The 12,314-nt window shown below is 37.6% G+C and overlaps 1 protein-coding gene and 1 non-coding gene across 2 annotated transcripts; both read left to right on the forward strand.

Moving 5' to 3' along the window:
- Positions 1-406: 406 nt before the first annotated feature.
- Positions 407-7,505, forward strand: LOC104884756 (callose synthase 12). The gene is made up of 2 exons (XM_010669443.4): positions 407-5,861; positions 7,192-7,505. The coding sequence occupies exon 1, from the start codon at positions 562-564 to the stop codon at positions 5,842-5,844; it is 5,283 nt and encodes a 1,760-aa protein (XP_010667745.1). The 5' UTR covers positions 407-561; the 3' UTR covers positions 5,845-5,861; positions 7,192-7,505.
- LOC125497210 (small nucleolar RNA J33) lies at positions 3,485-3,565 on the forward strand. Its single transcript, XR_007273844.1, has one exon. It is a non-coding gene; the product is annotated as a small nucleolar RNA J33 (small nucleolar RNA).
- Positions 7,506-12,314: the final 4,809 nt, after the last annotated feature.

A 12,314-nucleotide genomic window follows, 5' to 3' on the forward strand; every position in this document is an offset into this window, starting at 1 on the left:
ATAGAGAGTTTACAACTCCAAATCAAAAATTTGGATATTTGAACTGACGGTAAACAAGTGGTTGAAGGAATTCGGAAAAGCACGAGCACATTGCCCTGTACTCGTATTATCATTATAGATATTTCAAAGTATAGAATTCTAGATGTTAATATGGAAAAATTAGAAAAGCCCACTTCTTTACTTCTCAAGTAAGGAAGGCGGATAGTAGTTTGTAATTTCAGTTTTTCTTTTTTCTATCATATTGCTAAATAAATTTGTTATTAATTATGATACGTATTTATATAATTAACATAAGTGTACTTTTCTTAGAATACATTTGAATATGCTATATGGATCCAGTCCATTAGGATTGTTCAGAATTTTGTAAGAAGATTGACGTTCCATTGGCATTAAAGTATTAAAGTCATCCATTCGGATTTAAAATCCATATTTGACCATTGAACACTGGCGAGACGACCAACTGGCAACTGGATCTACATCTGAAAACCCTCATTTGTTTTCTCATCTCCATTCAACACCATTTCTCTCTTAACTCCAACAAGGCAACAAGGCAACAATGCGATGTCGTCACAGCGTTCGCCCACCTACAACATAATCCCAATCCACGACCTCTTAGCAGACCACCCATCTCTCCGGTACCCAGAAGTCCGAGCAGCCCAAGCAGCTCTTCGAACAACTGGTGACCTTCGCAAACCCCCTTACCTTCAATGGGATCCACACTACGACCTGATGGATTGGCTGGGCCTCTTCTTTGGTTTCCAATCCGACAACATACGCAACCAACGCGAACACCTCGTACTCCACTTAGCCAATGCTCAGATGCGTCTTCAACCCCCTCCCGACAACATCGACTCCCTCGACCACTCTGTTCTCCGTCGCTTTCGTCGTAAACTCCTCAAAAACTACACCCTCTGGTGTGGCTACCTCGGTCGCAGGTCTAACGTATGGATTCTCGACAACCGACGACGAGACGATGATCTACGACGAGAGCTGCTTTATGTCGCCTTGTATTTGCTTATTTGGGGTGAGTCTGCTAACTTGAGGTTTGTTCCCGAGTGTTTGTCTTACATTTTTCATCATATGGCCTTGGAATTGAATAAGATTTTGGAGGATTATATTGATGAAAATACTGGCCGCCCTTATATACCTCTTATTACTGGGGAGAATGCTTTTTTGAATAGAATTGTTAAACCCATTTATGATACTATCAGTAAAGAAGTCGGGAATAGTGCTAATGGGACTAACCCTCATAGTAAATGGAGAAATTATGATGATATTAATGAGTATTTTTGGAGTAGGAGGTGTTTTGATAAGTTGAAGTGGCCTATTGATGTGGGGGGTACTTTTTTTGTCGTCCAAGGGAGGAAGAGGCATGTGGGTAAGACCGGCTTCGTAGAGCAACGCTCCTTTTGGAATTTATATCGGAGTTTCGATAAGTTGTGGGTTATGTTGGTGTTATTCTTGCAAGTGGCGATTATAGTTGCTTGGGAGCAGGAGATTAATAGGAGAGGGTACCCGTGGAGTTCGTTGAGGCATAGGGATGTGCAGGTCAAGTGTTTGACAGTTTTTTTGACGTGGAGTGTGATGAGGTTTTTGCAGTCGCTTCTTGATATTGGGTTGCAGTATAGTTTGGTTTCCAGGGAGACTTTGATGGTTGGAGTTAGGATGATTTTGAAGTGTGTTACTGCTGCAGTGTGGGCTATTGTGTTTGGGACTTTTTATGCTAGGATATGGACGCTGAGGAATCGTAATGGAGGGTGGTCTGGTGCGGCGGATAGGCAGGTAGTCAGTTTTCTGCTAGCTGTTGCGGTTTTTATACTTCCTGAGGTTTTGGCAGTGGTTCTGTTTATCATCCCCTGGGTTCGGAATTTCGTTGAGGAGACAAACTGGAAGATATTTTATATGTTTACTTGGTGGTTTCAGACGAGGATTTTCGTGGGACGTGGACTGAGAGAGGGTCTTGCAGATAATATCAAGTACTCTCTGTTCTGGATTTTAGTGCTTGCTACCAAGTTTGTGTTTAGTTACTTCCTGCAGATCAGGCCTATGATTAGACCAACAAGTATCTTAATAAATCTTAGGCAAGTTCGATATGAGTGGTATGAGTTCTTCAGCGGCAGCAACCGGTTTGCAGTTGGGCTTTTGTGGCTTCCTGTAGTTTTGATTTACCTGATGGACTTGCAGATATGGTACTCTATCTACTCGTCCTTTGTTGGTGCAGCAGTGGGGCTGCTTTCTCACCTGGGTGAGATCCGAAACATGCAGCAGTTAAGGTTAAGATTTCAGTTCTTTGCTAGCGCGATTCAATTTAATCTCATGCCTGAGGAGCAGCTGTTAAATTCGAGTGGGATCAAAAGTAAGTTTAAAGATGCAATCCATCGGTTGAAGCTAAGGTATGGGTTTGGCCGCCTTTACAAAAAACTTGAGTCGAGCCAAGTGGAGGCAAATAAGTTTGCTTGGGTATGGAATGAGGTGATTAGTATATTCAGGGAGGAGGACATCATTAGTGACAAAGAAGTTGAGCTGCTGGAGCTGCCTCAGAATACTTGGAATGTTAGGGTCATCCGTTGGCCGTGCATACTTCTTTGCAATGAGCTACTTCTGGCACTTGGTCAGGCAAAAGAGCTTGTTGATGCGCCAGATAAGTGGCTTTGGTATAAGATATGCAAGAATGAATACCGTCGCTGTGCTGTGATAGAAGCGTATGACTGTGTAAAACATCTGCTTCTTGCAATTAATAAACAAGGTACTGAAGAACATTCTATCCTCATGGTCATGTTTCAGGAAATTGACCATGCTATTGACATTGAAAAGTTCACAAAGACATATGATTTGTCTGTTATTAGAAAGATTCATGACAAATTGAGTGTTCTTGTGGAATTGCTGATTCGGCCTAATAAGGTTGATCACGGCAAGGTGGTGAATGCATTGCAGGCCCTCTATGAGACTGTTATACGAGACTTTTATATAGAGAAGAGAAGTATGGACCGCCTGAGGGAGGACGGTTTGGCTCCACGATCTGCATCTGGAAAGAGCCTACTATTTGAAAATGCCATTAAGTTACCCAGTGAAGATAATGAGTCCTTCTACAGGCATCTCAGACGTTTGCATATTATTCTCACTTCCAAGGACTCCATGCACAATGTCCCGAGGAATCTTGAGGCAAGGCGCAGGATTGCCTTCTTCAGCAATTCTCTCTTCATGAATATGCCTCATGCCCCACAGGTGGAGAAAATGATGGCCTTTAGTGTTCTGACGCCTTACTATAATGAAGAGGTTATGTACAGTAAGGAACAACTTCAAAAGGAGAATGAAGATGGGGTTTCTACGCTATTTTACTTGCAGACTATATGTAATGATGAGTGGGAGAATTTCATGGAGCGTATGCGTAGGGAAGGTATGTCAAATGATAAAGAAGTGTGGGACTCTAAGCTCAGAGACCTTAGACTTTGGGCATCCTACAGAGGTCAGACACTTGCTCGCACTGTTAGGGGGATGATGTATAATTATCGTGCCCTTAAGATGTTGGCTTTCCTTGATTCAGCATCTGAGATGGACATTAGGGAGGGAGCGCATGAGCTTGCTACTGTGAGACAGAGCAGTGGTTTGGATGCTTATGGATCTGAAAGGCTGCCATCTTCAAGAAGTGATAGGAGTCTGAGTCGAGCCAGTAGCTCCATCAGTCAATTGTACAAAGGTCACGAGTATGGGACTGTGTTAATGAAATATACCTACGTCATTGCATGCCAGATATACGGTTTGCAGAAGACGGAAAAGAAGCCCCAGGCTGAGGAAATACTGCAGTTGTTGAAAAACAATGAAGCCCTTCGAGTTGCTTATATTGATGAAGTTTTCACAGGAAGGGAGGAAAAAGAGTATTACTCTGTCCTCGTAAAGTATGATCAGCTGTTGCAGCAGGAAGTGGAGATCTATCGAGTGAAATTACCTGGACCCATCAAGCTTGGAGAAGGCAAGCCAGAAAATCAGAACAGTTCCATAATTTTTACTCGTGGGGATGCCATTCAGACGATTGATATGAACCAAGATAATTATTTTGAGGAGACTCTTAAGATGCGGAACCTCTTAGAGGAATTTAGGCATATGCATGGTGTACGAAAACCTACTATCTTGGGGGTCCGTGAGCACATATTCACTAGTGGTGTTTCTTCCATTGCTCGGTTCATGTCAGCCCAGGAAATGAGCTTTGTTACCTTGGGGCAACGTGTTCTTGCCAATCCTTTGAAAGTCCGTATGCATTATGGTCATCCTGACGTATTTGATAGGTTTTGGTTCTTGACCCGTGGAGGAGTTAGTAAAGCATCCAGAGTCATTAACATCAGTGAGGATATCTTTGCTGGCTTCAATTGCACACTACGGGGTGGCAATGTCACACACCATGAATACATTCAGGTGGGCAAGGGAAGGGATGTTGGCCTGAACCAGATATCAATGTTTGAGGCTAAAGTGGCCAGTGGAAATGGTGAGCAGGTTCTCAGCAGAGATGTTTATCGCCTAGGTCATCGATTGGACTTCTTCAGGATGCTGTCTTTCTTCTACACTACAGTTGGTTTCTATTTTAACACAATGATGGTAGTTTTGACTGTGTATGCATTTTTGTATGGCCGCTTATACTTGGCGCTAAGTGGGATTGAGGCTTCTGTTGAGGCAGATGCTAGCAACAGTAATGCAGCACTTGCTACAATATTGAATCAGCAGTTCATCATCCAGATGGGTTTGTTCACCGCTCTCCCGATGATTGTTGAAAATTCTCTAGAACTCGGATTTCTCAACTCCATATGGGATTTCATTACCATGCAGCTACAGCTTTCTTCTATATTCTTCACATTCTCAATGGGTACTCGTACCCACTACTTCGGGCGGACAATTCTACATGGAGGTGCTAAATATCGCGCTACTGGTCGTGGCTTTGTTGTGCAGCACAAGAGTTTTACAGAAAACTACCGACTATATTCTCGCAGCCATTTTGTGAAAGCAATTGAGCTGGGCCTGATACTGACAGTGTATGCTGGATTCAGCCCTGCAGCAAAAGGCACTTTTGTGTACATAGCTCTGACCATATCAAGTTGGTTCCTGGTGCTATCATGGATACTAGCTCCGTTTGTGTTCAATCCCTCAGGTTTCGACTGGTTAAAAACCGTGGATGACTTTGGTGATTTCATGGACTGGATCTGGTATAGTGGTGGGGTGTTTGTGAAGTCTGAGCAGAGCTGGGAGGCTTGGTGGATAGAGGAACAGGATCATCTGAGGACAACTGGTTTATGGGGGAAGCTTCTGGAGGTGATACTGGATCTTCGTTTCTTCTTTTTCCAGTTTGGGATTGTATATCAGCTGGGAATTGCTGCTGGAAGTAGGAGTATTCTTGTTTACTTGCTGTCATGGGTCTACATTTTGGTTGCTATTGCAATTTTTGTCCTTGTTTCATATGCTCGAGATAAATATTCTGCAAAAGATCACATCTACTACCGTCTGATTCAATTCCTGGTTATTGTCTTGATAATACTTTTGATAGTGCTGTTGACGAGGTTCACTGATATGGAATTTGTTGACTTGTTTACAAGTCTCTTAGCCTTTCTTCCAAGTGGTTGGGGTCTGATTTCTATTGCCCTCGTTCTTCGAGGATTCCTGCAGAAGACTGTTCTTTGGAAGGTTGTTATGGCCATGGCTCGTCTCTATGACATCATATTTGGTGTGATTGTCATGACTCCTGTTGCTTTTCTCTCTTGGATGCCTGGTTTCCAGTCGATGCAGACAAGAATCTTATTCAATGAAGCCTTCAGTAGGGGTTTGCGGATATTCCAGATTTTAACAAGCAAGAAAGCTTAAGAGTTTTCTGACTTGAGGTAGGGGTTTCACTCCTTTTTTATGGGTTATTCTGTTTTGTTCTGTTTATACTGTTTTGTTCTATTTATACTGTTTTGTTCTGTTTATATGTATGTGTGTATTATTTATATTTGTGTGTGTGTGTGTATTTATGTTTTTGTGTATTATTGTCTGTGGGTGTATTATTTATATTTGTGTGTTTGTGTTTATATACAATAATAATAATTTAAATTCACTACAAGTTAAATACTTACAAAGTATGAATACAAAAAAAAAAGTATGAAAAAAATTGGAGAAAACTCTCGTCTCTATTGAAAGATATATTCTCAATCAATTTTGTATCAAGGAAACTTTTACTTGTAATTATTGTGCTTGTTTTTGAAGTTGTGGTTTGGTCATTACGATTGTTTCTCTTTATTTTATACTTCCTCTGTTTTTTTAATCTCTACAATTTGACTTTCATGTTCGCCAATGCCAATTTTCACCATTAATATTTCTAACACTCTAGTAGTGTTTTTATATAAAGTTGATATTATGAAAAAATATATTGAGATAAATCTAACAATATCTTTCATGCAATTTATTTTAAATATTACTCCCTCCGTCCCAAAATATAGTTCCCATTTCCTTTTTTTCACGGTAATTTATGCAAGTAGAATCTAAGAGAGATAGTAAAGATTTTTTGTTTATTTAAATAAATGTTGTATGGGAAAAGATGATTTTAGGAGAGAGAATGGAGAATAATTGGTAAAAAAGCATTAATTGTAACATTTTGGTTGAATAAACAAAGGAAAAAACAAAATTCAAGAAACAAATAAATGATGGGACACGGTTTTCCTAGACAAATTATGGAAAAATGTGGAACTAAATATGGAAATGAGAACTATATTTTGGGACACCCAAAATGGAAATGGGAATTATATTTTGGGACGGAGGGAGTATTCTACATTTAGTAAATATCACATGAATAGTACAAAAGTCATATTGGAGCTATTAAAAAGAAAAAGAGAACGTATAATTATCTTAATTGCATCAAATTAATCATTTACTTCAGGGCAGTTAGAATTATATAACTGTACCAACCAAGTGTTGTAATTGTAAGTATTAGATTGATCTAAAGAGTCCTTTGTGTTTCTAGAATCGAGCTTTATCACTATTATAGTGGAATCGAGGAAATTTATAATATATGCATTTGTGTAGTGAAACGTAGGAAGAAACTATTTTATTGATGTCATCTTGACGAAATTTGATGGAAAGAGAGGGCATGTTTTTTGATTAATTACGAGGTACTGTGATTTCACTTGAGTTCTCATGGAGTTCTTCTCTCTCTTTTCTCTTTTTGGGGTGCAGGTTTCACATAGGCGTTGCGTGGGGAGTACTTGAAGGTGGGAGGCTAAGATTTCTTTATGTGCAGTATGATTGAGTGTCTGTTGTATTATAAGTAGTTCAATTGTCCTGGTTTATCATTTGAAAGGTGGACATCTATAGTAAAAAAAGTTCACTTGCTTCTTCTCGTTGTTTTTGCTTCACTAGGACACAGTTTAGTTTTGCTTGCACAGTGTATGTAACTTGATTACTTGAGCCATATCACATTCTTTTTCACCATTCTTTTGTTTAGAAACACAGTACTGTATTTAAGCGTGGATTAAGTTCCTGTTCTTGCATTTGGTTGAGAATCTTGTTTCATGATGTTGCTCTAACTTTAACTGTCAAACCTGCAACACACTGAGCTGCCGCAATAGGGTCTGATTTCCTTTTTGTTTTCAGTATATTGTTTTCTTGCTGTTGTGTATTTGGTTGTTGAAAGGATTGGAGTTTGGTTCTTATTACAATGTTAGTCTACAAAATGCACAAAATATAGAACTTAATAGTCAGGGAGATGATCGGCTTCCTGGACTCTACTGCTAGCTTATTTCACCTTTTGAGTTTGCTGCCAGAAGATCTTTGGATACTCCGGCAGTGGCGGATGGAGTACATGGGGTACAGCTGTATCCCATATTGAAAAAAAAAACAGTTTTTTTTTTTAAAAAAAAAACAAAAATCACGCGGTGGGAAAAAGAGGTTTTTGACTCTCAAACTCTCCTCCCTCATGCCCCTATCATGCTCCCCTCTCTCTCTCAATTCTCAAAGTGAGACACTCACACACCTAGCCGTTGTCGAACAATCAGAGGCGCAGTCGGCAAATCACCGACAATGGACCATTAGTCGCCGTCACCAGAATTTCAGATTTTGGTGCCAGCTAGTTCAATAGAGTGTCGATACTCATGACTCGACAGTCGGTCAGTCACAGTAACACTAAGTTTTATTTTAGGTTTTTAATTTTTTTCTTAAATTTTATTTATCTGGGTAAATTTGCTGGAATTCTTTGTCGATTTTGAAGTGAAGTAGTTAGAGATCGTGGTGGACTTTAGTGAAGAGAGTGAGTAGATTGTCTATTGCTAGGTGATATTGATATCCCTCTTTCTGTCCCATCACAAACTGCTCTTCACTTTATGTTTTATATCTTATATTTTTTAAAAAAGAGATACTTTATATTATTATATACTTACATTAGTAGGTTATTTAATTATTTCAATGTAAATTGTTGAATGTTGATAGGTAAAAAGATCAATGGATTATATCTTCTTACTACTTCAGTTGTATTAACAAACTCAGTAGAATCTGTCCATCATGTTCCAACTCACTCTAATAATTCTAATCATTCCATTCACAGTTTTTCACCTCACAAAAATTCAATTAAGCTTCACATTTTACAAGAAAGGTTAGGCCATGTATATCCATTTCAACCATGAAACACATTCCTATTTGTCAATGCTCTCATTTAAATAATTTTTTTTTGTGAAATTTGTGTTTTTTGAAAAACATCACAAGTCTCCCTTTCCTAGAAGTCTAAATAGAGCTGAGAACTACTTTGACCTTGTTCATATTGACCTTTGGGGTCCATACAAGACTAGAACTCTTCTAGGACCTTCCTATTTCCTTACCATATTAGATGATCATAGTAGGTATACCTGGACCTACATGCTTCAAAATAAAATGCAAGTTTTTAAAACTATTGAATCTTTCTTTACTATGATCAACACTCAATTCAACACACAAATCAAATATATTAGATCTGACAATGGTACTGAAATTATTCAGGACAAATGTATTACTTCCTTCTTCTTGACTAAGGGAGTCTTACATCAAAAAGTACATATGGTGTCCCTCATCAAAATGGGCGTGTAGAATGCAAACACAAACACCTATTAGAAGTAGCTAGAGCTTTAAAGTTCCATGCCTCTATGCCAACAAAATTCTGAGGTGATTGTGTTTTAACAGCCACTTTTCTCATCATCTTCCTTATTCTGTTTTGAATTGGAAGACTCTAGTTGAAATACTTTATCAAAAGCCACCTGATTATTCAATTCAATGTTGAAAGTGTTTGGTTGTTTGTGCTATGCACACACCAAAACTAAAGACATCCTAAAGTTGCTAGGTGTGTTTTCCTTGGATATTCCTTTGGTCATAAAGGGTATAAGGTTTATGATTTAAACACTCATAAATGTTTTGGTACAAGAGATGTTCTTTTCAAGGAAGAAGTCTTCCCTTTTAAAACTTCAGCTATTTCTCACTCTAATTCTTTCACAGATTCTCCTCTAATAACATTTCATGATCACACTCCTATAAATGTCTCTGATTTTCATCCTCCTAATGATGATTCTGTTATTGGTACAAATAACATGATGTTAAATGATTCTCCTCCATTGTCTTCTACTCAACCATACTCTTCAGATCATTCTTTACACCATTCAGATCATTCTTTATAAGAGCATAATTCAGCTACGTACTCAAAGTAGTTCTCAGAATCACTCTATCCATACTAATCATGACCCTCAGCAATCTGCTCAACACTCTCGATTTCATGTTGTTTCTTCACATCCTGTCATTAGACAATCTACAAGAGTTATCAAGCCTCCTACCAAATTACATGATTTTGTTTGTCCTACTTTTCCCGCCACATCTACTTCTCTATCTTTTCTGCCAACACACAATCTACCAAGGTGGAACCTTCTAATTATTATCAAGCAAGTGTTTTTCCTGAATGGCAATTAGCTATGCAAAAAGAATTGGATGCTCTTGAAGCAAATAACTCTTAGGAATTGCAAAAATTAATTCCTGGAAAGAAAGCAACCGGGTCTAAATGGGTGTTTAAAGTTAAATATAACCCAGATGGTACAGTTGAAAGATATAAGGCATGTTTAGTTGCCACTGGTTACCATCAAGTAGGAGGGAAGGATTTTACTCATACTTTCTCCCCTGTTGCTAAGATAGCAACTGTCAGAATTGTTATATCTCTTGCCACAACAAAGCATTGGGCTCTATGTCAGCTTGACATAAATAATGCTTTCTTGCATGGTTATTTAGATGAAGAGGTATTCATAAAACCTCCTCTGGGTTATAAAAAGGTTGCAGTTGGAGATGTTTGTAGACTTAAAAGATCCTTATATGGCCTAAAGCAAGCTTCAAGACAATGGAATAAGGAATTGAGTAAATTTTTTCTTAGTCTTGGTTTTGTTCAGTCTAAGCAAGATTATTCTTTATTCACAAGAACTCTTGATGGTGAATTCATTATTATCTTAGTATATGTGGATGACATGGTTCTTACTGGAACAAATCAGTCTCAAATTGATCAGATTAAAATAGCTTTGGATAAAGCTTTCACTATTAAAGATCTGGGTGAGATGAAATATTTCTTGGGAATAGAAGTAATCAGAAATGCTTCAGGTACTTTGTTGAGCCAGATGAAGTATATTACAGATATAAACCAAGATTTGAAGTTGGAATCTTCTAAGCCAGTATCTTCTCCCTTGCCTAAAGGATTAGGTTTGTCTACTGAACTGGGTGAAATTTTAGATGATCCTGAAATATATAGAAGACTTATAGGAAGGTTGTTGTATCTAGATATAACTAGATCAGACCTTTCCTATGTTACTCAACACCTTAGTCAGTTTTTGAGCTGTCCAAGCTAAGAAGCCACATCATTAGGTTGCTATGTTTGTTGTTAGGTATCTCAAACATACACTCAACAAGGGATTGTTTTATTCAGCTTCTTGTGATCTCTCTCTCACTGCATATAGTGATGCAGACTAGAGCTCCAGCTTGTTTAGCAATAGGTCTCTTAGTGCCTATTGCATTTTCTTAGGAAATAATTTAGTTTCATGGAAAACTAAAAAACAAAGAACAGTTAATTAGGAAGTCTTCTGCAGAAGCAGAATACAGAAGTATGTCTAGTACAACTTCTGAAATTTTTTGGGTTGAAGGTCTTTTGCAAGATTTGAAAATTCATGTTACTCTTCCTATTTATATGTTTAGTGATAACCAAGCTGCTGAACATATTGCACAGAACCCGGTATTCCATGAAAGGACAAAACACTTAAAGAGAGACTGCCATTATGTTACATAACAGGTGGAAGTTGGTTTTCTTCAAACTGCACATGTTCAAAGCTCTTCTCAGCTTGTTGATCTCCTTACAAAACCTCTGCCAGGACCTCAACATCTTCATTTAGCTTCCAATCTTAGCCTTGTTAATTGCTCAACAAGTCCAGCTTGAAGAGGGAATATGAATATTAATGCTTAAATAAAAAGAAATAAGTGGTTTACTTTCTGTTATTAGCTGTAACAACCACAACTATAAATAGCTTTTACTTTCCTCTGTAATAGTCAATTGAACAATTTCTATTATAATACAATTTTCTCTCTCCTATTCTTTTCTTTCTTTCTCTCTCAATCTCAAGCTGAGATTGCTTAATCTCAAAATAAAGACTAGTTTAATTAAAAAAGGTTTCACTCTATTCTCTAATAAAATATGTAAGGCCATTGCCAAAAATAGTGAAGGAAATTGTTCTTCCTTTTCACGTAAACTAGCTGCTAGGTTGGGGGATGCCTAAATTGTTTGATATTTCTTATCTAAGTTAAGCTAAAAGTAAGGATCTGAACTTTGCCAAAATTTAGGATTAAGGACTTGAAGTTTCAAAAGGTAGGATTAAGGACCTCAAAAGTAAGTTATGTTACTTTTCCCTTGACATTACTTTTAGATTAAATGCAATTTTTAGAAAATGCAAAATAAAATAAAAGCCATAAAAATATAATTTTCCATTCCTCTCACCTATTTTTGTAATTTCTCTCTCCTCTAACAATGGAATATCATCTTTATCCACCATACATATAATATTCCATAAAAGCCAAAAGTGAAAATGACTAATATTTTGACGATATTATTGTTTTTTCTGCCAAAAACCTAAACGAAAATGTTCTCATATTTCTTTGATTGTATTACTTATATTTTTTTGAAATATGATTGATTTTTATTGTTCTTGAATTTTTATTTTATTTTGCATTTTTTTAGAAATTTCATGTAAGCGAATCATACTAAAAAAAAAGAAAAATCATCATGAAATTCTCTATAATATCAAAAACAAAATTAATTAAAC

This window comes from Beta vulgaris, chromosome 4, assembly GCF_026745355.1.
Source record: "Beta vulgaris subsp. vulgaris cultivar EL10 chromosome 4, EL10.2, whole genome shotgun sequence".
Lineage (NCBI taxonomy): Eukaryota > Viridiplantae > Streptophyta > Magnoliopsida > Caryophyllales > Amaranthaceae > Beta > Beta vulgaris.